The 25,809-nt window shown below is 50.7% G+C and overlaps 1 protein-coding gene and 1 long non-coding RNA gene across 4 annotated transcripts; one reads left to right on the plus strand and one right to left on the minus strand.

Moving 5' to 3' along the window:
- Positions 1 to 17,107, minus strand: sgsm3 (small G protein signaling modulator 3). 3 transcript variants are annotated; one of them, XM_072704833.1, is made up of 21 exons: positions 16,847 to 17,107; positions 11,950 to 12,035; positions 11,782 to 11,867; positions 11,460 to 11,523; positions 10,967 to 11,178; positions 10,748 to 10,855; positions 10,473 to 10,616; positions 9,681 to 9,876; positions 9,238 to 9,383; positions 8,807 to 9,040; positions 8,155 to 8,337; positions 7,903 to 8,058; positions 7,507 to 7,561; positions 7,304 to 7,353; positions 6,094 to 6,246; positions 4,705 to 4,775; positions 4,191 to 4,239; positions 4,026 to 4,111; positions 3,732 to 3,854; positions 3,540 to 3,600; positions 1 to 1,204 (listed from the first exon to the last, which is right to left on the minus strand). In XM_072704833.1, exons 2-21 carry the CDS (start codon positions 11,954 to 11,956, stop codon positions 1,121 to 1,123), a joined length of 2,268 nt encoding a protein of 755 aa, XP_072560934.1. In that variant the 5' UTR covers positions 11,957 to 12,035; positions 16,847 to 17,107; the 3' UTR covers positions 1 to 1,120. The 3 variants fall into 3 exon arrangements, with proteins under 3 accessions (XP_072560934.1, XP_072560935.1, XP_072560933.1); XM_072704834.1 differs by having other exon boundaries at positions 11,460 to 11,520; positions 16,713 to 17,107; XM_072704832.1 differs by having other exon boundaries at positions 16,713 to 17,107.
- Positions 17,108 to 24,583: 7,476 nt separating this feature from the next.
- On the plus strand, positions 24,584 to 25,302 carry LOC111843220 (uncharacterized). The gene is made up of 3 exons (XR_002838107.1): positions 24,584 to 24,616; positions 24,764 to 24,815; positions 25,238 to 25,302. It is a non-coding gene; the product is annotated as an uncharacterized lncRNA (long non-coding RNA).
- The last annotated feature ends 507 nt before the right edge of the window (positions 25,303 to 25,809 follow it).

The raw sequence follows: 25,809 nt of genomic DNA on the forward strand, positions 1-25,809 counted from the left end.
TTACATATATACAGACCTTTATTTTCGCTTTCTGTACACACAGGTGAACATGATTGAGCGCTGTGGGCTCCCCCGCTGCTCTGCAACCACAGCAGATTTCTCACAAATTACCCATCACTCAGAGGGACTGGTGAGAGCACAGCGGTGCAGCGCCACCTACAGGCAGCCAGTCCTGTTTCATCTTCAGCGCCGAATAATTTGCACGTGATAAACAGAGTCGATTTATTTATAAAGAGAGATTGCTCCTCAGGTCAACAATGGAGGAAAGCTTGTAAGTGCCACACAGAGGGTGTCTGGCAGTGGGAGCTTCACTCGTTGACACAGTCAGGCCCTGGGATCTGGTCCGCTCAGCGAGGACCATAGAAATTCTAATCGTACATTCAGAACAAGGGGCTGCTGGGCTGAGGAAGAGCACAGCACAGCACCTGCCACCTCTCAGCAAGCTGCATACACAGCCTACAGCAGTCACGGTATTTAAGGTCACAAATCAAGGAACGCGTGAGAGTTTCACTGCTGGTTTGCAAGGCCAACCCAAGGGCCTCAGCCAAACTGCTTGATAAGCAGGAAGTTACAAATTCTGACACCCTGTTCGGCGCATGCACCGCTGTGACAGAGCAAGCAGGACGCCGAGGCGGATGCCCACGACCCACCCGGCATGTTAAAAGTACAATGCCATCATCAATAGGGGGCGGTAGCGAGTCGAAAGAGTAGCAGGGGTACATCTGGGGGAATCTGACATTGAAATAGTACAGGTTACATTCAGGAAATGTTTTAGACACTGCGGTATTAGCACACCCAGCTGTACAAATGACACATTGCAGCCTTTTGAAATGTCCACCAAAATTGTAAGGCAGAAGGAATTAGGAGCCAAAGGAGAGCGTGACTGGGGGGGGGGGGGGGGGGGGTCGCCACACTGAGATCATCCCCTTTTCAAGCGTCTGTCCGCGGCTGACGTTTGATGTGCAGAGTCACACAAGAGAGTCCCCAAAGTTGGAAGAGTAGAGTCTTACTTTAGCATGATAATGTGTGTGAGGGTGCAGGATCACTGCTATACTGGGGGGGGGGGGGGGGGAGGTGTGATCCAGGGAGAATTTAAGAGTTTGTGTGCTGGCATCAGCATCTAGCCGTCAATGTCCCAGCTGAAGAGGTGGTGTTTAACCAGCATGTCCTGAACGCCCTCCTTCAGGGGTCTCTGCTCCTTCTCCTGGACCGGGAGAGAGGGAGGGGGAGGAAGGGAGAGAGAGAGAGAGAGAGAGAGAGAGAGAGAGAGGGGAGAGGGGCACTGTGAGGCACCTGTCACTTTACATTCACACTGTGAAACACGAAGCTGCACAACACTTGGTTTTGGTGTCTGCAAGGCGAGAGGGGGTGGGGAAAGCATTAACACACAGTATTCAGGGGGGGCGCTGTTCTTGGTTTATGATGGGGGGGTGTAGCCAGGAGCCCAGGAGGTACCTGACCGCCTGCACATTGACTGAGTAGCTGGCAAGCATGGGACAGCCGCGCGCAGACACAGGCACGCAACCCGCCGCGCACAGAGAAACAGGTGTGTGACAGCACCTCACACTGCAGCTCCCTAAACTTAGAGAAACCACCACCCTTCATCACGAACACAGGGACAAAGCAGCAGCTATACCTGACCACAAGCAGCACCATCTCATCAGGGGACACCAACGCCTACCTGACGCTCGCGCCGAGCCTCCGAGCGCCGTCTACGCTGACTATCCCGTTGAAATGGTTCCACTTTTACTGCCATAAGCTCTATTCTTGTATCTGACACTCAGACTTCGCTTCTACAAGCCTCTCTGGAGTGATGATATTTGATAGCTGATTAGCTTTTGGGAGGTGAGGTTCTAAGCAGTGTTTGTACAGCTCTGGGAGGTGAGGTTCTAAGCAGAGTTTGTACAGCTCTGGGAGGTGAGGTTCTAAGCAGTGTTTGTACAGCTCTGGGAGGTGAGGTTCTAAGCAGTGTTTGTACAGCTCTGGGAGGTGAGGTTCTAAGCAGAGTTTGTACAGCTCTGGGAGGTGAGGTTCTAAGCAGAGTTTGTACAGCTCTGGGAGGTGAGGTTCTAAGCAGAGTTTGTACAGCTCTGGGAGGTGAGGTTCTAAGCAGTGTTTGTACAGCTCTGGGAGGTGAGGTTCTAAGCAGTGTTTGTACAGCTCTGGGAGGTGAGGTTCTAAGCAGAGTTTGTACAGCTCTGGGAGGTGAGGTTCTAAGCAGTGTTTGTACAGCTCTGGGAGGTGAGGTTCTAAGCAGTGTTTGTACAGCTCTGGGAGGTGAGGTTCTAAGCAGAGTTTGTACAGCTCTCGTCCCGTAATGATCTCACACTTCTTACTGATTATTCATCGCAGGCGAAGGCACAGCCTAGCTGGCTCTCTGACAGCAGGACGTCTGTACTGCGTGATCTGCCTCCCTCAAACGTCACCTTGGACAAAGCATCTGCTTAACGGCTGCAAATGTAAACGTGACTAATACAGTGAATATGGATGTCAGTGTCAGCGTTTCCCCATATCAAGTGGCGGAGTAAATACAACTGCGGTATAGTCGTTAGTTAATGGTCAGTGTGCAGCTTAGCAAGCGAGTCGCTAAGGATGCAACTCACTCGAAGGAAAGGCTGGCGCCGATTCTCAGTTTATAATGGAAGGAAACTCCAGAAACTTACTGTATCACATCTGAGGAAGAAAGGTCAGACGTCTACTGATGCACTGCATGCAAGCAAGTGGTTAGCAAGCCGCTAACAGTAAATTAGCTGAGAAAACCGTAGCGCGGGCAGCCAAAGAGAAAAGGCCAGCACCCGACGTAATGTAGTACACCTACACCCACCAGCAACAGAATCATTATCGCCATGGCAGCGGTCACTAGGCAGCCAGGCTAGGTGTTTGCCAATTAGCTAGAGATCCCAACTAAAGAGGTGATGTTTGACCAACATGTCCACCACTCCTGATTTCAGGACGGGAGAGGTCTGGAGGAAGGGCAGAGAGAGACTCGGTATGTTTTGGTGCGTTCGTTTTTCTCTCGGAACTCGGAAATTCCGAGTTGAGTGACATCACATCCGACAATCTCCCGTTCGAGCTACCCACATCTCGGAACAAACATGGCTGCCTCCATGAACACGTCGCTGTGTGTTGTTGCGTTATATTTTAGCAGATTTTGAGTTTTCCAAATGGAGAAAATGGAGAAATTGAGATTTTCCCGAGAGACAAACAAGAAACACGAACTAGTCAAACCACATTAAAAGCTTTAGAAAATATTTTAGTACATTCATAGCGATATTCTTTTTTCGATCGGTAAACAAACTACAAACAAACCAAGTCGCCACGTTGAAATTACGTCACGGGGCAACTGGGACAACAAAATCTTGTCCGACTTCAACGTCATAAAAGAGACGTGTTTCCGACGGGAAGTGACGTTTCGTGACGTTTTCATCCGAGTTCCGACTTGGAGAGAAATAATCGAAGGCACCATTTGTACGCTTCCCGCCCGTCTACATGCAGGCATGCTTCCAGGCTTAAATGTGAAGTCAGCGGACAGCACTTACCTCCTTCTTTGCAGGCAGTTCGCAATCCTGTGAGAGGCTGAAGGCAAATTTGGACAGGACCCTGAAAACAGAATCCCATGTGAATCAACCTATTTTTAAACTGATGACATCATTCGTTTAGCCTGTTCTCCAAACACTGTTGCCAAGCAACAAGACCAGCAATATGGGTCACAGGCGGCTCCGGGGTCTCACCTCAGCTCACACTTGATTTGGACCCAACCTGGGCTGCGGAGGAAGGACCATGGCTGGTACCATTTCTCCACCGCCGCCATGCTGGAGCAGAGAACCTCCAACCACAGGTGCAGTACCTGCTCGCTGCCACCAGGGGGAGAAAGAGTACTTGGTACCGGCCTATGTATCTGTGTGGCTGCACGTGTACAGTATGTACCGGGGCTGAATGTGCACATGTGCGCAAGCGTGTAGCTGCACACAACTATATGCAGGTATGATTGTGACTTGCGACGAGACGAGTGACAGCAAGCTCACTTCAGGCCGACGCAGATGAGCGAGCGGAACTTGACGTCCATCTGGGCGTGTGCAGAGTCGTGGCTCATGTTCACAGACTGTACAGCCTGGGGAGGTGGGACGGAGCTCAGCGTGAGCGCAGGGCTACGTGTCACTGGGGTGGGGGGGGGACAGAGGCAAACTCACCCTGTAGAGCAGCTCCTCTGGGGTCAGCACCTTGCCATCCTCGTCTAACCTGCAGTGAGAGGTCAGCTCGTCACCCTTGAGCCCACCTCGTACCCCCTGCCATCCTGACTGCCGTTTTAGGGAGACTCATGTATGCGTCACGACACGCAATCTGGCTTAATTAACACTTCCAGCTTGTTGGCGGCAAAACACAAACCGACGACTACATCCACATAGACGTTAAACAGTTAGCAGCATGACTACCGGAAAGGCCCGGTTACTATAGTCAGCAGCTCGTTTCACCGAGTTATGGCTGATCTACATCATCCTAGTCATTAGCAGCAGGTGCTCAGACTGATACTGATGACTGTGCCCGGCAGGCTCTCTGAGAAACGCTCTCCCTCTCGAGCCACGCAGAGCAGCTCCGAAGGCTCTACACATCCTACTGACCGCTGAAGCACTGCCCCGCATCGCCATCAGGGGACTGAAACGTTTCCACCCTGGGGCCACCCCCAGTGGCAGCCAGCCTCCTCACCTGTAGGTCTTACAGAGCACCAGCCTGGAGTAGACAGAGTTAAAGTCGCGCTCCACCTCCCGGCTGGCAGCCTGAGGACAGCACACAGGCAGTCAGTCACCATCAGCACAGTCAGTCACCATCAGCACAGTCAGTCACCATCAGCACAGTCAGACAGACAGTCAGACACCATCAGCACACAGTCAGACAGTCAGACACCATCAGCACAGTCAGTCACCATCAGCACAGTCAGACGCACAGTCAGTCACCATCAGCACAGTCAGACAGACAGTCAGTCACCATCAGCACAGTCAGTCACCATCAGCAGTCAGACAGACAGTCAGTCACCATCAGCACAGTCAGTCACCATCAGCAGTCAGACAGACAGTCAGTCACCATCAGCACAGTCAGACAGACAGTCAGTCACCATCAGCACAGTCAGACAGACAGTCAGTCACCATCAGCACAGTCAGTCACCATCAGCACAGTCAGTCACCATCAGCAGTCAGACAGACAGTCAGTCACCATCAGCACAGTCAGACAGACAGTCAGTCACCATCAGCACAGTCAGTCACCATCAGCAGTCAGACAGACAGTCAGTCACCATCAGCACAGTCAGACAGTCACCATCAGCACAGTCAGACAGACAGTCAGTCACCATCAGCACAGTCAGTCACCATCAGCAGTCAGACACACAGTCAGACAGTCACCATCAGCACAGTCAGACAGACAGTCAGACACCATCAGCACACAGTCATACAGTCAGTCACCATCAGCAGTCAGTCACCATCAGCACAGTCAGTCAGTCAGTCACCATCAGCACAGTCAGTCAGTCAGTCACCATCAGCACAGTGAGTCAGTCAGTCACCATCAGCACAGTCAGTCAGTCAGTCACCATCAGCACAGTGAGACAGACAGTCACCATCAGCACACAGTCAGTCAGTCACCATCAGCACAGTCAGTCAGTCACCATCAGCACAGTCAGTCAGTCAGTCACCATCAGCACAGTCAGTCAGTCAGTCACCATCAGCACAGTCAGTCAGTCAGTCACCATCAGCACAGTCAGTCAGTCAGTCACCATCAGCACAGTCAGTCAGTCAGTCACCATCAGCACAGTCAGTCAGTCAGTCACCATCAGCACAGTCAGTCAGTCAGTCACCATCAGCACAGTGAGACAGACAGTCAGTCACCATCAGCACAGACAGTCAGTCACCATCAGCACAGACAGTCAGTCACCATCAGCACAGACAGTCAGTCACCATCAGCACAGAGAGTCAGTCAGTCAGCATCAGAACACAGGCAGGCAGGCAGTCAGTCATCATCAGCACCGCTATTTCAAAAAAATGATCAGGAAATGCAGTTATCAATCACTTTTACAAGCATTAACTAGCGAGAGACAGGAAGACAGACCTCCTCAATGAAGAGCCAGGGGTGGCAGAGACCACCTAGTATCGAGGGCTTCTTCAGACCATGCTGGAAGATGGCCTTCAGGGCTGGGCAGAGGGTCCCCCTGACGAGGTCAGTGACAGCCTCAGTCACAGAGTCATCCCCAGCCAGCGAGTACTGATGAGAACACAGACATGGCTCATAGTGTCACATCACCCCGAAACACAGATCTTCAAGAATCTCTCTCTGGGATCAATAAAGTTAATTTAATCTCACCTAACATCAGCCTACAGCGGATACGATCACTGTAAAATGATGATCGTTGTTTAACCTTGATTATGACACTCGCTATGGTCCTGCCAATAATCTACCTCCAGCTAACCCTACAGCAGGATGAGCCTTATCAGCATAGCACTCATTGAGTACTGAGTACTAAATACTGAATACCAGACAGGATAAGAGTGATGCTGGCTGTCAGCCACTGACATAAGCAGTAAAATTCATATTCACTTTTAGGTGTCCAACCCCCGGCTTCCCAACACATATTTTCTACTCTTTTTCCTTCTTCAACACATCCAATTACTTTTCAGAAATCTATTAAAAAATAAATTTATTCCATTCCGGGCATTCAGTATCCCGGGCTTGCTTTAATCCAGTTTCTAAGTGAGTGAACACAAAGAAAACGCCAATTAAAGGAAGCCTAGGAGGAAAGAAACATGAAAATTGCCTGGGGAAGATATCCGAAGGAGCCATGATGGATTTTTATTGGCCAATTAGATTCCCAGCATGCCTCATCATGCTGCATAGCCACCAGCGGCTACAGGCTATCACAGAAGGCTGCTCTTTCCCAGCTAATGCTACTTTAAGGGGAACCAGGCCCAGGAGGAAGACCTGATTTCTGCTTCCCAAGGACAGCATTCCCTTGCTGTAGCAGGGCCAACACCAAGGGCAGGATGTCCATAGCAGGTCCTTCACGGCGCATTTACACGCCCGTGATCTTTCTCCATATTCACTGACTCTGGCCACACAAGGTACCCAGCATCATAAAATGTAAAAATAGCAGAGCGGCAGGGTTTCGGTAATCAGCTTCAAGGATGCAGCCTGCCATTAATCTCCCACAGACATGCTGAGAAATTTGGGATTCCGCTAGCAGGGCTACTGGTTTCAGTTCATTTGAGACTACTGTGACTTGCATTTCCCCACAATGATGCAACACCGCAGTAAATTCACACACCTCTTTGCTCCGCTCATCGAGAACTTCAACGAACTTGGCCGGAAACCAACCTGAGGAAAACAAAATGAAACTGAATGAAACCAGGATGCTATCACCGCCCTCCCCAGCTGTTCAGAGAGTACTGGTCACTGTCACACCCAGATCAGTGGAACCAACCACTGGTACAGAGATACTATAATGGTGGTGGTGGTGGGGTCAGGTACCTCGGAGCCCATTGAGCTCGCCCACCCAGCAGTGCTCATCCTTCTGAGAGATTATCTGGGAGACAGAGAAGGAAAGGGGGAGAACACAAGGAAAAGCCAATTAGATGCATGCAGATTTGATTCATGAATGGATGTGCCATGCATGGAAAACAGCCTGAGGTGATTATTTTCGAATGACAGGTTGAATAAATGATTAATGACATGGAGGAACCTGAATACACACAGAGACCTGGCTACTTGGCGTTCTGGATTTAATGACATGGGGGAACCTGAACAGGCACAGAGGCCTGGCTACTTGTTCTGGATTTAATCCGAGTGTCACACACTGATATATCACACTTCATCAGGTCTAAGGTCTCACGTCACTCAGGACACCGGTGAGATATTGCTGCTTACCGTAATGATGTCATTTTTGCGGAAGCCCAGCTCATCGTCATCATGCCGCTCAAAGTCCAGCAGGGCCTTGGCACGTCGCCGCCTGTTACGCGATACCACAGCGAAATTCTCGTGGTCCCGCTGGTGACTCTCCATGGAGTAATCTGGGGTCAGGTCCTGAGACAGAGAGATGCTGAACGGTGCTGCCACGGCGCACGGCAGCAGGGGGTGCAGGCCAGAGGCGGGGTCAGTGGGTGAGGGGCGGGCACTCACGGCGCTGCAGTTGTGCGGGTCTAGGCAGTGGAAGTGCTCGGCTATACGGCCGATGGCCTCCCGCAGGGCGGCCACCAGCTCCGTCTGCTTGATATTCTTGGCCTTGAGCACTTCGGTCTCGTCCTCCCCAAAGAGCAGCGAGCTGAGCGTCGACTTTCTGCGCTGGCTTTGCCTGCGCACCACCTGCACACAGACACAGTGGCTATTAAATACAGACCACCCCCATGGGGAGGGGCATAGGCACCAGGCCACAGACACAGTGGCTATTAAATACAGACCACCCCCATGGGGAGGGGCATCGGCACCAGGCCACAGACACAGTGGCTATTAAATACAGACCACCCCCATGAAGGGGGAAGGGTGTCACCTGGCTACAGCGGTTCTTAAATACAGACCACCTTTCGTTAAATTCTCTTGACAGGAAGTTCACCCCTATATCAATTAATAGTTAATATGCACCACTGAAACTGGACAGTAACAGAATCACATAGACCACACTGGATACAGACACCAACACTCAGACAGGACAGCAATCCAACTTTTAATTCTGTCGTCCTGGACTATTCAAAATGTCAGTCCCGTTTCTTGTCTTAACTGCATGATAAAAGTTCACTTCCTGTCTAAACAGGAAGCCGAAGGGCTCGTCACTCACCTTGTTGAGGCTGCTAGTGAGGGCGTGCGAGTTGTTGGAGTTCAGCTGGGCCTGTTCAGCTAGGATATAGGCCAGGTGCTTGTGACGCTGGGCATCCAGGTTCTCCTGGGACAGGGCCCCCGCCAAGCGAATTGCCTCCCCAAGCACAGCCGTGCCATCTTCGATCTGGCTAGGCAGGTCTGACAGCGTGTTAAAGATGGAGGCGGAATTCTCTGAGGACACCAGCTCCCCCTCCTGGCAAGAGAGGGGTCAAGCACTGACACAGGCAGTGTGGCTGGGTGGAGACATCACTAGAAAACCCAAAGAACTTATCGAGCATGAACCAAGGCTAACAGCTAAAGACCTGAACATCTCTGCTAGTGTTATAGTTCAGCTTTGACTCTAAGATAAGAGAAGAGAGCAAGCTGACAGCACAAGTGCTCGGCACAAACCTTGATCTTCAGCATGCCCAGTGTGACCTGGAACAGCACGACTGAACCTTCGTAGAAGAGCAGGTCCCATATGCGCAGGAGGATGCGTATGTCCACCACGCTGGCGAAGGACGTGAGGAACCAGTGCAGCGTGATGAGGGACAGCTCTGCAGAGACATCAGAGGAACCCTTAGACCGTCACAGATACCAGCCACCACCAGACAGGTGGTCAAAGACCGACAGAGGGCAGAATCTACCGCAGGCTGTCAATCACAGCCCGGAATAACCAATGAAGTAACTGACAGGAAGTGTGTAAACACGCCCCTTGCGATTGACAGGCTGACAGAATCCCACCTTCTGCTGGCCTTGAAGTCATGTTCCTCCCACCAATCAACACTCTGTCACTTGCTAAGAGCAGCTCACAGTCCAGCCCCCCATGGCAAGCCACCTGCCCCGAGTCTCACCAATGTCATGCTCCTGCAGGAGCCGGTCCAGGTGGGGCAGGTACTGCACGATCAGCTGTCTGAGCACACGCTGGTCCGTCTGCACGCCCAGCAGCGTGGAGGAGAAGTATGAGGGCGGCAGCAGGTCCTCAATCAGGGCGCACATCATCCACAGGGCATCCTCCTCCTCCAGGAAGAGCAGCAGGCATGAAGCCACCTGGGTGGGACAGAAGTAGCCAGGGACCAATCAGACGGCACGAGGAGCGGTCAGGCACCAATCGGATGGCGCGGGGAGCGGCCAGGCACCAATCAGACGGCACGAGGAGCGGCCAGGCACCAATCGGATGGCGCGGGGAGCGGCCAGGCACCAATCGGATGGCGCGGGGAGCGGCCAGGCACCAATCGGATGGCGCGGGGAGTGGCCAGGCACCAATCGGATGGCGCGGGGAGTGGCCAGGCACCAATCGGATGGCGCGGGGAGCGGCCAGGCACCAATCGGATGGCGCGGGGAGCGGCCACGCTCCAAACGCTCAAAGTCAATCAGTGACTGGAGTATTACTGTACTTTCTCCAAGTTATCTAGACTGATCTTCATACTGGGAAATAAGACTTCTGTGAGTGCTAACCTTAAGCAGAACTGGCTTGCGAGTGCTCACTAGAGCCCCCAACAGGGGAAGTGTGGCTGAACGCCCTCAGCAGGGGATCCCAGCAGCCTCAGTAGCAGACATGCCCTGCCTAAGGGAAACAGGGCTCCCCCGTTAATGCCGGCGACCTGACCGCCCCCGCAGACGCCACCCTGCCAGACGGCACTCACCATGCCGGTGCCCTGGCAGTAGCCGATATCCGGGTAGAGCCAGGCCAGGCCGCGCAGAACCCTCCGGAGCCGGGGCACGCCCACGCTGGTCAGGGTGCTGAAGCAGGCATTGGAGGGCATGGTGCGCAGCAGGTCTTTCTCTATCTGACACAGGGAGATGCCAAACCAGGGTCAGAGCACAATGTCAGCCAGTCACTGAGCAAAGACAGGGACAGGGGGGAAAGGGCATGGGAGAAAGCGGGCACCGGCATGCACCGGCATGCCCTGCCAGCCACCTGCTTGGCTGCAGTAGTGTCGTCATTGGAGCTGTTCTTGATGATCTCCCTGTAGGAGATCTCAGACGTCCTCTTCTTCTGAAGGGCCCCCGAGAGTCGCATCCACAGCTGGGGGGGGGGGGGGGGGACAGCAGACATGAGGACATGGAGGCTGACCAAATGGAATTAGCACCAGCGTGCGGTTCGCCAACACGGAGCCTCTGGAGGAGGGGCACCCACCTGGGGCCTCATACTGTGGGGAATACCCCCCAGAACCAGCGCCCGCAGCCGGTCGGAGCGGGGCAGGCAGGGGGAGATCAGGTCCCAGGTCAGGTCACCCACTGTGTGGTTATGGGTGAACTCCAAGTGGGCCTGCCAGCGCAGCCTCTGCTGAGGGTCCTCGTGCTGGGGTGACCTGTCACCTCTGAGGGGGTCCTGGACTTCCACACCGTCTACAGGACAGAGAACAGCGAGATCCTGTATCACATAAACTCCTATGCAGAGGAGTAGCTCTGTGTTCATAGCAGATATACTCTATGCAGAATAGATCTACAGCGAGGAGCAACATTCTATTCACAGCAGATCTACAGTATATATTGGTGATGTTCCTAAAACAATGTTATAATTAACTTAGGGCACAGATGTCGCTGGATTAGTCAATAACTCAGTTAAATAGACAGGGCTGGTGTAATGGTCTCTGCGGTTAACACAGCAGCCCAAAATGGCTGCCTACCTTCACTATCAATCCGAAACCCGAACTCATCGTACTGCACCTCAGGTTCATCGGGGGACTCCTTCTGTAACAGATGCAGACACACGTTACGGGTTATACCCACATGGCGTGGGAGACAGGCCTGCAATCTGCTTAAGACCAGGAGAGATATCACACCAGCCAACAAACATCCTCGACAGAAGCAGATGTGGAGAGTCTTTGGAAGACGGAGGAACACCGTGAAGCAAAAGCAAAAGAACACAGCAACAAACATGAAGAACAGCGCCCCCCAATGGCACAACCGCCTAACAGCGAGGACGCATCCTCCAGGCTGACGTTCTACCTGGCAGCATCTGGCCAGCATGTCCTGAGGCCACATACTGGGGGTCAGAGCTGAGAAGGGTCCACCTGGAACCGGAGTGTAACTTCCTGGAACACAAACAAGGTTCCATGAGTCTAGAGTGGCAGCCGCCAGCCGTGAAAAGAAGCGAGACACAGTGAGAGCTCCTACCTGACATGGCGAGAGTGATCAGCGAGGCCGAGACCCGGCTTTATGCAGAAGTCCAAAGATGAAAGGTCAGCAGGTGATTAAGGCTTCTGGGGTGGGGGAGGAGGGGAGAGAAACACTGAGTGGACCGATCGTCCTAGCACATCCCAAAGCTCATCTCTGCCTAGCCGTCTGATTGGGCCCCTCGGCATTCCCCGCGGCGCTGACCACTCAGGCAGGCACGTGCACCGCCGGACACCGGTACCAGGGAGATTCTGCATATCACCAGCGACTGTGGAGCCATCAGCGGCCTTTCAGACCAAAGATATCTTCAAACAAAGATAGTGTGGACAATTCACTCCCAGTACAGGAGTGCCACTTCCAAGCAGGCCAAGGTACAAAGAAAAGCATGCATACGGGCCCAAAAACCATTGTCATGTCACTCAACTGAGCTAATCACTCACAGATTTAACTACTTCAATCAGATTTAGCATTGAAAAAGCTGCCAGGTCTCAGCAGGCTAAAGGGGGAATATTCATTGTAGCATTAGAGTAACTAAAAGTTTGGATACTCGATTTTTTGTTGTTGAAGGTTAAACCTTGCATTAACTCTGCTTAATCTCCTATTGAGCAAGATGATCAATGAGGAGAAGGTAGATATGAAGGTAGTTACTCTCACAGCTGCTCAACTAGCAAGAAAAGCACAACAGAAACTTTGAGATTAAGTGTGCGTGTCTCAACACAGGTTTGCCTGACATCAGCTAATAACATTTCCAGGAAAAACTAATTGGGGGGTTGGGGGGGAGGGTTAAATGGGTCAGTCAACCAATAAGCATCTTCTTGCCCAAATGGACCTCTCCGAATAGCCATCAGCAAGCATATATTCTATATTTCTATGCTAAAATCTCAAATCAGTCAGTTGGTTCAGGAATAATTAAAGATGATCAGCAATATCATTATCACCCTCAAACAGGTCTGACCAGCAATCAGTAACAATGCAGCTGCCTTTGACACCGAAAACCATTAAATTCCTGTTTCAAATTCCCAGAAGGAAACTGGCTCGCTCAAGACCAGTATCGACGCAGACACTGGCCTCTGAGACAGACGTGTTTTGACGGGGAAGCCGGGAGCGATGCCCTAAGGCTGCCAACTCTCACCTTTTGTACTGTGACCCTGGACCCATGAGAGACAAAACACAGAAGCCCAACTGACCAGTCAATGTCCCTGTGCATCAAACTCTCCACACACTCGCTGACGGCTAACTTTCCGCACTAACTTCCCGCTCGTGAATGAACCTAACACTCCCCTGAGGCTTATTGCCACCTGGTTGAACAATACCCTCCGTGGTTCTCTAAATGTTACAGGGACTTTAACGGCTGAGAGCAGGTCATATCTGTGAAGTGTTTATCACATGCTGTGGGACTAGACCCACTTCTAGCACTTGTACCAACCTCCTAGTCCCCATGGTAACACCATCATACAACACGAGAGGGAAAAAAAAAAGTAATATTCCGCTTATTCATTTTTGGCATTTCAAGAATCCTGCTCGCTGGGGAGACTTCACAGCCAAACCAGACAGTCATTGGGTACGAGCCGGGCACCGATCTGCTCTGGGGCACTAATACAAGAAAGGGCGCTTACTGCCGCAAAAGGTCCTGCTCAAAATGAATCCAAGGAGGAAGCAGCCACTTCCACTAAATCCGCATATCTGTGAGAGCAGCTCAGGCCAGAAACCTCAGGCAGGACAACAGGTGGTTAGTGGGAGAGGCTGGATCTGCACAGTTCGCCGTGTCACGTCTAGCTGATTAGTGTTTACTTTCTGGGCTGCACCAATTCTGATAACAGGCCGAGTTAAGCCCGCAGGCCAGCCCTGACTGGATGTGTGTGGAAAGAAAACAATGGTCCTTCCTTTTTCCGAGAATCCCTGCCCCATGATGGTCGTAGGGTGACTGACAACTGAGGGAAGCATCCAAAAAGACTCTACAGTGGGAGGCTGCAGACAATCAGCACAGAACACACTTCATGCAATATAACCTTTACCCATACTATCTTATGTAGCGCGTTGAGTATAACGTAACCTTTACCTATACTGAACACACCACACACACAATAGTAGGTTGTGCGAGACAGAAATCTTGACTTCAGGGTCCTCGAAACCTGAACTGAATTCTAGAAAAACAGGCAGAAAAAAAAAAACAGGGATCAAGCAGGACTATAGAGTAGAGAGAGTGAGAAGAAAAAGTCAGCAATCCAGGTGGTGATGAAACTGCAAGCTGCTATAAATAGCTGCCTGCAAGGAGTGCTCATTACGCGTCAAAACGGAGAAAGCCTGCAGGACGTTCATAGGAGCCATTTCCTCGGAATGGCAGCCGGAGGGCCCTGTTGATTCGGAGTGAGTAGAGCCCCTCCCTCCATCTTCCCCAGCACGACTCTTATCCTACACTTTTATTCCCCAAATATCAGCCTGGAGCGCGTACAATCAGCATCTGAAAGGCAATCAAGTGGACTTCCTCTACAAAGGGGATCACAAAGAGGACTGAAACCACATCACTGTTAAGAATTCTTATCTCAACATAAACTATTGTTTGAGAATTCAATACCAATCATCTTGCTAGTGCATTTGAGATTTTTGGTTTTATTTTTTTCTTCTCCAAACATCTCACCAGTTTTTGACATGCAAGGTAATTACTGATGATGCCCTTTCCTGGAAAAAAGGGGGTTCACATTAAAATGGTGGCCTTTGGCAATGTGCCTGGACAATGAATTAAAGGAGGATAAAAAAAAACAAATGCTAAAAACCCCACAGAATGCCACAATGATCTAAGGCTGGGATAATGAACCACAATACAGGCTTATGTGAAATCGGTAAAAAATAAAATCGGTCGGGAAACAAACACACAATTATCCACTTTTCCCATTACATATACATTTGTATACATTTAGGTATGATTTGTTAAAGAACATTTAGAAAGTTACTTCTAAAAAAAATAATCATGACTGAAGGTTCCACATAATAGCCATTCATTGACAGGATTAAGCAGATGCCAACGCAAACTCACGACAAGGTTGGTATTGAGAACAATAGCTCAATAACACCCACTCAATTACTCTCTATGGGTCTGAGGATGACATTTAGCTTCTCTTATGTTTTCTAATCCATTTTTTAAAACAAAAATACATTATTCAGACTAATTCCTGAATCTACACACTGCAGATGTAAAACAAATATTGTGGCTTTGTGGCCACCAACACAATCTAAGCCACTTGTTAAATTCTTTAGGAGCCCTGTTAATGGAGAGTTGGTCACATGATCAATATCCTCACAAGCTCCGGGCACTCCCACAGCGCCCTACAACTGACTAATTCCAAGAAGGATGGCCTCTCCCTTTGCATGGGCTAAAGTAGATAAACATCGCAAATTGATTTCAAAGAGAAATTGTCCTGCAAAGTGGATGAAAAGGCCAGTTCCAGGTCCACAGCAGACACACATGTGCTGAGACCTTGTTAGCAGGATACAGTGTGAGCAAGGAAACAGATTTCCCAGAATGCCATGTTCATGCAATGTTCATGTATGAGAAGTTTTTCAGACAGGGTACACAGCAGCAGACTCAGGTGGCAAACACTCAAGGTCACCCTGGTTATGTGACTACAAGTGTCACCATAAGACTACTGACCTAAATATATTAAAACATGATTATAGCTAATGTGTATGGAGGGCGAGTGTGCTACTGATGCATGTGTAACCATCAGCTGCAGATTGAAAGAGGACAGATACACATCAAATGAAGATGAATTCAGCAGAATTAAGTTGATGACTCATCACAGCAATAAAATGAGTAAAGAAACTGCAGCACTAATATTCATAAAAGGCCAATATGACACCTGGTCACGACATGTAGGTGCAGGACTGCTGAGTTATTAATGGGCATAAATGACTGCTGGTAGAAAAACAACACTAATATTCATATTTATATTCATAAGCAGGTGGATGTGACGCCTGGCTTCGTCACCGCGGAGACACCTGGACCAGCTGAGTCTTACTAACGGGCATAAACGCTGGTAGGTGGGAAAACACCACCATTAATATTGATATTCTTAAGTAGGTGGATGGATTTTATAATAAATGGGGATACACGATGATAGGTGGGAAAAAAACAAGACTAATACTAACATTAATATTAATATTTACATCAGGCGGATGTGACGCCCAGCTTCGTCGCGGAGTAGCCGGACACGGATCTGTATATTCATGGCATTTCGGCGTCAAACCGCCGCTCTTGGGAGCAGTAAAGCCCGCAGATAGTGACATGAGGACCATTGCCGTGAATTTCATACACTCATGTATGTGTTATATACTGCATATGGTCAGGAGTAGGTACACACAACAGCACTTATTTCCGGATATAAACACAGCGAAAGCGTGTATTGTCAGCCACTCTAATGGAGAGTGTGGCCCTATAAACGAGAAAACGGGCGAAGCAAACGTTTGCAACCAGTTTTAATAATTATTTAAATCGGGCACATCGGCTGGCATATGCCACGTTAGCTATGACGACACGAAACTAGGTAGATTAGATACCGTAAAACACATACGTCATAACGACTGCCGCACAGAACTAATATCTTAAAACGTTTTATCATTTTATATTAGAAAACGTGCAATATAACTGATCACATCTGCTGGGCTTCTTCGCCGGCAGCTCAACGGAAATTTGAAGAGACAGCCGGCGTTAGGTCACTCGGCAATGAGCGAAACCAATCTAAACAGCTATCGTTGAGTAAGATTACCTGGCAAGGCAGCTAGTAAGCCAGCTAGGGAGGTAAGTTAGTGTTCGTTAACCGTGCAGGTGGCTAGCCGCCGTTAGAATCCGGACCCACAGAACGGCCGCTTTCCTTGATTTTCTTAGGCTCTCTTTCGGTACCTCACGGTCGTCCCGTCTCTCCACACACGCTGTCCTCCATCCTTGAAGGCACGCAGTTCAGTTTGGAGGCAGGAAAGCGGCCTTAATTTTCAGATAGACTCCAGAATAGGACGCACATTAACGGCATCCTCTGCGACGTGTTTGCTTTGCGTCATACACCTGGTCACGACCCTGTCGTATCCCTGCGCTGCGCTGCGCCCGCCGTTTTCTCAATGGGAAGCCGAAGTAGTCCCGGCTCCCGGAACAGCGATCCCACTCCACGACAGGCAGCTGCTGTATTCTGTCGCAGATAGATAACAGCCACCGACAGCGGCTACAGTCGTGACGTCGTCTTTTATTACCATTTTAAAATTATTTTTTTTAATTAATCACGATTTTATTTATCCTTATGTGGTGGTATTTAAACGTGCACAAATAAATCCATATTAAATGAGTTTAGGGACGTGCAGGTAAAAGATTGTCATTAATTAGTTTTTATGTAAATATAAGAAAGGAAAGCATTCTGATAACTTGCTTCCAAGCACATTTTGTAACGTTAGATATGTGTTATCGAAATATAGAAAACACTAGAATAATGTGTGTTGACGGGATCGTGTATCAAATAATTCAGTGACCAGTAGAGAATCCATAAATGCCTTTGACTAATCACAATATTTTTCTATTGCCTACATTCTTTGCATAATTTAAAAAGTGATTTTTTTTAAGTGTAGCCTATTCACGGTGTTACACGATGCACCTGGAACATAGCATCACATTTTAAGTTTTTCGTGAATTATTACATTAACGACGGGTTGTTTATTTACTCTGCTGGGGCAACGTGTGACTTGCTTGTTTAAGAAGACGAACATGTTAAAGCGTAAGTTTTCATTCTGCCACCACTGGTCAAATTTTAGTACTGTAGTCATCGTAAAATCAGTTAAATATACCATTCATTTTGATGCGTAATTAATGCAGCGTGTAGAACAGACGTTTTATCGTGCCCTGTCATCTTGTGGTCAAATGTGAATATTGCAGTTATCGGAATAAAATACTTATTTATGTACTTGGACATCATTTTAACGTTTTAGAACTGAATATGGATGCTTATTTATGACCGTGGAGAAATGGAGCAGTTTTGAAATATTCCTATCTGCCCTCCATGATATGTGAAATATGTACAAACGCTAGGCCTATGTGAGCAGGCGAGCGTCTGGCGATCCTGGAGAATTTGGTTCTAAGTGCTCAAGGGCCCAAGAGCAGGGACGGATTACGGACCGGGCCAGTGGGGCCGCTGCCCAGGGGCCCTTGGGGTGCAGGGGGCCCATGGGGCCCCTAGCCCAAAACAATTTGCAACGCTTATCAACAATGTATTTTCGTTTGTCTATTTTAGAGGGCCTACATTCTTTGATCCTCTGCCTACAAGGGCCCCTGACCCTATAGGGCCTCTGATGGAAACATGGAGGGAGGGCGTTTGGCTGCCAAGGGCCCTTGAATTGTGGTGGTTGTGGTGGTGGTGGTGGTGGTGGTGGTGGTGGGGGGTGGGCCCACACAACCCATAATCCGTCCCTGCCCAAGAGCGACCTCACTCTGCTGGCCCCTAATGTGTATTTTGTCATTAATAATGAACTGAGGGTGCTAATGTTGTGGTCGGCTACATAGTGAAAACTGATCAAAATCATTCATAAAAACATGAAGAAACTAACAAAACTGTTACTTAGCATATTTTTTCCTCATTGTCAATATTAGTTTAAATACTAGAACTAGTGACCATAATTGGAAAATAGCGGGAGAACATTTTAAAATAAATTTGAGAAAACACTTCATTACACAGCGTGTAGTTAGAGTATGGAATAGTCTTCCTGTTAGTATAGCACAAGCTAAAACCCTGGGTTCCTTTAAATCAGAGCTAGATAATATTTTAACAACTGTCCTCGAACGAGCTTAATGGGCTGACATGAGGTGCAGGGTGTGAGGCAGGGGACACCCCGGAGCCTATAAGGGGGGGTGCGGGGCGTGAGGCAGGGGACACCCCGGAGCCTATAAGGGGGGGTGCGGGGCGTGAGGCAGGGGACACCCCGGAGCCTATAAGGGGGGGTGCGGGACGTGAGGCAGGGGACACCCCCGGAGCCTATAAGGGGGGGTGCGGGACGTGAGGCAGGGGACACCCCGGAGCCTATAAGGGGGGGTGCGGGGCGTGAGGCAGGGGACACCCCGGAGCCTATAAGGGGGGTGCAGGACATGAGGCAGGGGACACCCCGGAGCCTATAAGGGGGGGTGCGGGGTGTGAGGCAGGGGACACCCCGGAGCCTATAAGGGGGGGTGCGGGGCGTGAGGCAGGGGACACCCCGGAGCCTATAAGGGGGGGTGCGGGACGTGAGGCAGGGGACACCCCGGAGCCTATAAGGGGGGGTGCGGGGCGTGAGGCAGGGGACACCCCGGAGCCTATAAGGGGGGTGCAGGACATGAGGCAGGGGACACCCCGGAGCCTATAAGGGGGGGTGCGGGGTGTGAGGCAGGGGACACCCCGGAGCCTATAAGGGGGGGTGCGGGGCGTGAGGCAGGGGACACCCCGGAGCCTATAAGGGGGGGTGCGGGACGTGAGGCAGGGGACACCCCGGAGCCTATAAGGGGGGGGTGCGGGGCGTGAGGCAGGGGACACCCCGGAGCCTATAAGGGGGGGTGCGGGGCATGAGGCAGGGGACACCCCGGAGCCTATAAGGGGGGGTGCGGGGCGTGAGGCAGGGGACACCCCGGAGCCTATAAGGGGGGGTGCGGGGCGTGAGGCAGGGGACACCCCCGGAGCCTATAAGGGGGGGTGCGGGACGTGAGGCAGGGGACACCCCGGAGCCTATAAGGGGGGGTGCGGGGCGTGAGGCAGGGGACACCCCGGAGCCTATAAGGGGGGTGCAGGACATGAGGCAGGGGACACCCCGGAGCCTATAAGGGGGGGTGCGGGGTGTGAGGCAGGGGACACCCCGGAGCCTATAAGGGGGGGTGCGGGGCGTGAGGCAGGGGACACCCCGGAGCCTATAAGGGGGGGTGCGGGGCGTGAGGCAGGGGACACCCCGGAGCCTATAAGGGGGGGTGCGGGGTGTGAGGCAGGGGACACCCCGGAGCCTATAAGGGGGGGTGCGGGGCGTGAGGCAGGGGACACCCCGGAGCCTATAAGGGGGGGTGCGGGACGTGAGGCAGGGGACACCCCGGAGCCTATAAGGGGGGGGTGCGGGGCGTGAGGCAGGGGACACCCCGGAGCCTATAAGGGGGGGTGCGGGGCGTGAGGCAGGGGACACCCCCGGAGCCTATAAGGGGGGGTGCGGGACGTGAGGCAGGGGACACCCCGGAGCCTATAAGGGGGGGTGCGGGGCGTGAGGCAGGGGACACCCCGGAGCCTATAAGGGGGGTGCAGGACATGAGGCAGGGGACACCCCGGAGCCTATAAGGGGGGGTGCGGGGTGTGAGGCAGGGGACACCCCGGAGCCTATAAGGGGGGGTGCGGGGCGTGAGGCAGGGGACACCCCGGAGCCTATAAGGGGGGGTGCGGGGCGTGAGGCAGGGGACACCCCGGAGCCTATAAGGGGGGGTGCGGGGCGTGAGGCAGGGGACACCCCGGAGCTTATAAGGGGGGGTGCGGGGCGTGAGGCAGGGGACACCCAGGAGCCTATAAGGGGAGGTGCGGGGCGTGAGGCAGGGGACACCCCGGAGCCTATAAGGGGGGGTGCGGGGCGTGAGGCAGGGGACACCCAGGAGCCTATAAGGGGGGGTGCGGGGCGTGAGGCAGGGGACACCCCGGAGCCTATAAGGGGAGGTGCGGGGCGTGAGGCAGGGGACACCCCGGAGCCTATAAGGGGGGGTGCGGGGCGTGAGGCAGGGGACACCCAGGAGCCTATAAGGGGGGGTGCGGGGCGTGAGGCAGGGGACACCCTGGTCAAGGTGCAAGTTTCTCATGGAGCATACAGTAACACACCATCAAAAAATACATGGAAAATATAGAGACATGAATTCACAGGAACACAGTTTTTAGAGCACTTGTGAGACCCTGATGGTTATTGTAATTTCCTGCTGGAGCACCACTGTACATTACGCAATTTAACAAAAGAGTCCCGAGGAAAAATTAAACCAAATGAAATGGTCATAAGTGTCTTATTTGTTAGTCAATTAGCAGAATATATTTCACATCTTCTGGATAAACACCAAGACCTCATTGCTGTCAAGCTCAGTGCCCATCTGCTGCATCTGCCTCCTCTTATGAGGTCAAGCCTGTTCCCACACCTGCCTCACCTTTCCATTTATTTTATATGCCTTATTTTAGCTATATGGTTATGTTATGTCTTGTTTATGGATACCCTGCCTGTTCCTGTTTATGTTCTATTTTACATGTGCTTATGGTTCTCCCATGTCCTGCATCATGTGTTATTATTCATATATTTAAATTCCTGCTCTTGTTCTGTTCTTCAGTGGGTCATTGTGGCAGTTTTCCTGTTTTGCTGACTCTTCATTAGTTGTATTTGCTCTGTGTTAGTTATTCTAGCTTCCCGTGTTCCTTCCTTCCTATTGTTATTGTTGTTCCTGGTGCTGCTCCCTGCCTTAGCTTAGTTTTGACCCCTTGTGTTCCCTTTGTTTTCTGCTTCTCCGCTACGTGGTTCATGCCTTCTTCCTTCGTCGTACCCCGCCATAACAATAGCCACAATAATTGTGCCAGTTTAAAAGAAAAATCATGTTTTATTTTGTGCATCGTTGTGACAGCTTTTACTTCTCCTTTTTGGGTGCCCTGTCCGTTTTACCGCTGCCTCCCTGTGTTCTCCCTTGAAAATAACTTCAGCCGCCACTGTGCAAGGTCTCCTGCATGGTTTAAAATGGGATCACAGCTGATTGCTGTTACCCGTTTTGACACCAGATGTCACTGTTGAGAACATGCTGGCACACCCCCATCGATGGGTGTGAGTGAGCCTGTGCGTAGGTTTTATGTGGAAATCAAAGGAGAAGACTGTAATTCTTCAGCTGTTTACATAAGCTAAAGGCACCAATTTCGACATAACCCTAATGCTGATATTATTGCTAAAATAAGCAATGTATCATCAACTATGAAAGAGACATACCAGCGCGTGCAAGGCTTTTATTTCCTGGTTCTTGACACACACACACTGTGCTAAAGATTTACTTCTGTTCAGTCGTGTTTGTCCAAAGCCTGTGCATCCTGGTTAATTTGGTGGCTCTCTGTGTAACCCGGGGTTCTCATTACTATGCACAGCAAACCACTGCTCTGTTCCAAGGAAGGTAGTTAACGCAAGCAGGAATGTGCGTTTCAGGCTGAGCTAATTCGCCAGCTGACTGACAGCGAACTGGCGCCGAAGCTGGAAATCAGCCCCTTAATGATACTGCAGGACAATTAATGTGTCTCTCGCAGCAGTGGAAGAAGGCTTCCTCGCCGTTCGCCAGCTAATCATCTCTTTCTTTTAATAGGACACCAGTGATCTCAGCAGGGATGCTGGGAGACGGACACCATCAGAGCCCAGCGGCTGCCGGGGGCTCCGTGCCAATTTCTCCTCGTCCCTCGTGGTGAGGAGAGCTGCCATAGATGCCTTTGAACTTTCGCCATGATAATAGCGCGGCGCGTGCCAGTCAGCAGAGGGCAGTTTCTGGGCACCGTTACCTGCTGTGAGGTGGCACTTCCTTCATTTACTGAGCCACACATGAATGCACGGGCGTATTAGTGATATAACTGCAGAAAAGAAAGTAAAGCATGCATCTGTTCAACGGTTTGCGCAATACATGCCCCATTCAGCAGGAGGTGCTGTGTGCATGGGAAAGAACCACCACATTGTGTGATCAACTGCTTGGTCATCCCTACATGTACCTTGGTTATCACCTGCACCAAGGTGCACATTAAAGCAAGTTCTGCTGGTCCAAGCCGACATGCAGATCCCTGCGGAGCTTTTCATTTGCCATGTAGCCTTCCAAGCAGTCCACTCTTCTAGATTATCCCATGTGAGCAGATGTTCTGGGGCCCGGCATCGGGTTGGGCTCCCCAGCCGTAAGGTCTCCCTGTTGGGCCGATGGCGTGTTCAGGAGGTTTTGCCGTTGCTGCCTCCCGCCTGGATGTGTTCGGACACATATAGAAGCCGCAGGACGCCATCTCTGCATGTGATGCAGTCGAAAAAGCCGGACCCCAACGTTCGGCACGAATCAGACGGCTAATATCTCTCTTCTTTACCTGGCAGCAGGGGGCGCTGTTGTCTGCGTGTCAGCACATGGGCGTGTGCGTGTTTTGCCCTGCGGAAACTGGCGTTCATCTTTATCTTTGCAGCACCCAGATCCTGGCAGCAGAGCAGAGTGTGAGCCACACAGTCCAGCTGTTGCTCATTCCTCAACCTAAGTGTTACTTCTAAACAAGCTGGGCTGACTTAAATAATGCCTGTCACTGAATATATTTCTGCCACTGTCATTAAAGGCTTGTCATATGACTGCCCTCCCAGACCCTCTGAATCAGGGCCACTTAAAAAGATCAAGTCAGTAGCATCCAAACCGGGACTCCATGTTCCCTGTCAGCTTGGAAGGACCCGATCAGTCTCTCTAACCAGCACAAAAGGACAAAGGCCTAGAAATAATTTACCGGGAATTCCCCATAGCCATGCTAAAGACAGCCAGGCATCTAACATCCCCAACTCAGCATGTATGGTCAACACGCCTGCTCCCCCCCTCAGAGGGCAACGCGATGTTAGCAAGTAGGGAAATGCAAGATATCACAGCACAATTACATTCACCTGTGGGCCCATTTCTATGTCTCCTTCCTGTGGTCAGTCTTTAATAAGAAAACATTGCAGTTTTAATAATGCACTAATGAATGTTCATTACATTCAGCACGAAACTGCAGGGCAGCACTTACAAATACTAGCAAATATTTTCATGGAATAGCAAATAGTGACTTTTATAGATACATTCGCAGGCTGGGTGGCCATGTGGGTGGGAGAGGTGGGAGTGTGCAAAGGCACAGAGACGGAATCGCGGAGTAACACGCAGAGCCTGAATCGCGGCGTAACACGCAGAGCCTGAATCGAGGCGTAACACAAAGAGCCTGAATCGCGGCGTAAGAAACAGAGCCTGTATCGAGGCATAACACACAGAGCCTGTATCACCGCGTAACACACAGAGCTTATATCACTGCGTAACACACAGGCTGTATCACTGTGTTACACACAGAGCCTGAATCGCGGCGTAACACGCAGAGCCTGAATCGCGGCGTAACACACAGAGCCTGAATCGAGGCGTAACACAAAGAGCCTGAATCGCGGCGTAAGAAACAGAGCCTGTATCGAGGCATAACACACAGAGCCTGTATCACCGCGTAACACACAGAGCTTATATCACTGCGTAACACACAGAGCCTGTATCACTGCATAACACACAGAGCTTATATCACTGCGTAACACACAGGCTGTATCACTGTGTTACACACAGAGTCTGTACAACTGTTACACACAAATCCTGTATCACTGTCACACAGAAGGTGTAACACTGTGTCACACTCTAAGCCTGTAACACAGTATTCCAGTGAACCACACAGTCAGCCACATAATGGACATGATCAATAACATACAAAGAAGCACAGCTCTGCTACAGTCCATTGTTCTTGCTTTAATTTTCAGTTATAAAGTGGTTATTCCGGCCTGACGAGCTGGACACCATCCCGGCCGGCGCTGCGCCTTCCTGACACTGCGGAGCGACGGACAGCAGGAAGCCAGTGCTGACAGGAACAGACGTTGTTATATAAATCTGCAGCTGCCCATTCCTTTGGTAACTTGACGTGTCACATATGAATAGACAAGTTCAGCCCTCAAAACAAATTTGAAAAGACTGAAACTGAATGAGTTAAATCCAATGATAAAAAAAAGTGACAAAACCAGACTTTTTTCTTTTAACTATCTCTGTTATTACTTGTAGATGACATGCCACACACTGATCTTCCTAATGGAGCCTATTACAGTGGAACAGGGTAGAGACCCCCTAGATGGGATGCCAGTCCATCACAGGGCACGAGGCAGGGCACACTCTGGATGGGGCGCTGGCAGTCCTCACCATTACATGCTTTTTGCAATACAATTACTGAGAGTAAGGACTCTGCAAACTTTTGAGCATTCCCTCTGTTTCCTCATGCAGTAAAATAGTCATAGCTTCTGTTTCGGATGAAATAGGTCACTTCATAATTAGCCACAGCTCAGGGCATAAAGAAATCCAGATTCGTGGATTATGTGTGACAGGCACATAAATGCACAGACAGAACCGGGAAAAACCACAGAGGACTTCCTGCTTGTTGATAAGGTCTAATTGCTCAGATTGTCTTGATTAGGACGTTGATAGGTGTGTCAACTGCATTTTGAAGTGTGACAACCAGTGCAAATGTTTTTCCACCAGCAGGAAATTGTGTTCCAAAGGCATGAGGATGGCAGTCCCTGATGCGGAATTCCAGTGAAATTCCAGAGGGTTGCAAACTGGGAGGGGAAAAAAATTTGCGGTAATTAACATGAGGATTCATTTTTGCTGTCTTGAAAGGCACCACATGAAGCATGTGTGCACCTGGACAGGCCGGCCATCGCATCAGCACGCCACGGCTTTGTAATAATTGTCAGTACTGTCACCCCCCACACAGTAATAAGGCTCTCCTCTGCGCTGGGGGTGTGGTCTTGTTGAGCTTTGCCCTCTGCCACGAGCCCCCATATCACCGTGATTTAACTCCCTCAGCCTTTTAAAAGGGTAGTGTCACACAGTCATTATTCAGGGTGATAAGCTTTCTCTCTCCCTCTCTCTCTGCCTCACTCTCTGTCCCTCAATCTCTCTCTCTATCTCTCCCTCACTCCTTCTCACCCTCTCCCTTTTTCTCTCTCTGTTTCTCTCTCCCTCTTTCTCCCCCCATTCTCTCTCTCTCTCTCTCTCTTTCTCTCCAGATGTAATCATCCTGCCAGACTACCTCCACCATGTGAGGATTCTGA

This window comes from Paramormyrops kingsleyae, chromosome 22 (assembly GCF_048594095.1).
Source record: "Paramormyrops kingsleyae isolate MSU_618 chromosome 22, PKINGS_0.4, whole genome shotgun sequence".
Classification (NCBI taxonomy): domain Eukaryota; kingdom Metazoa; phylum Chordata; class Actinopteri; order Osteoglossiformes; family Mormyridae; genus Paramormyrops; species Paramormyrops kingsleyae.

Excerpts from the sequence above, each read along its gene's own strand:
- sgsm3 (XM_072704833.1), bottom strand. Across the intron at positions 11,179-11,459 it reads GTTTCGGATTGATAGTGAAG|ACGGTGTGGAAGTCCAGGAC; the intron begins GTAGGCAGCCAT and ends TCTGTCCTGTAG. Across the intron at positions 4,112-4,190 it reads CAGAGGAGCTGCTCTACAGG|GCTGTACAGTCTGTGAACAT; the intron begins GTGAGTTTGCCT and ends CCACCTCCCCAG.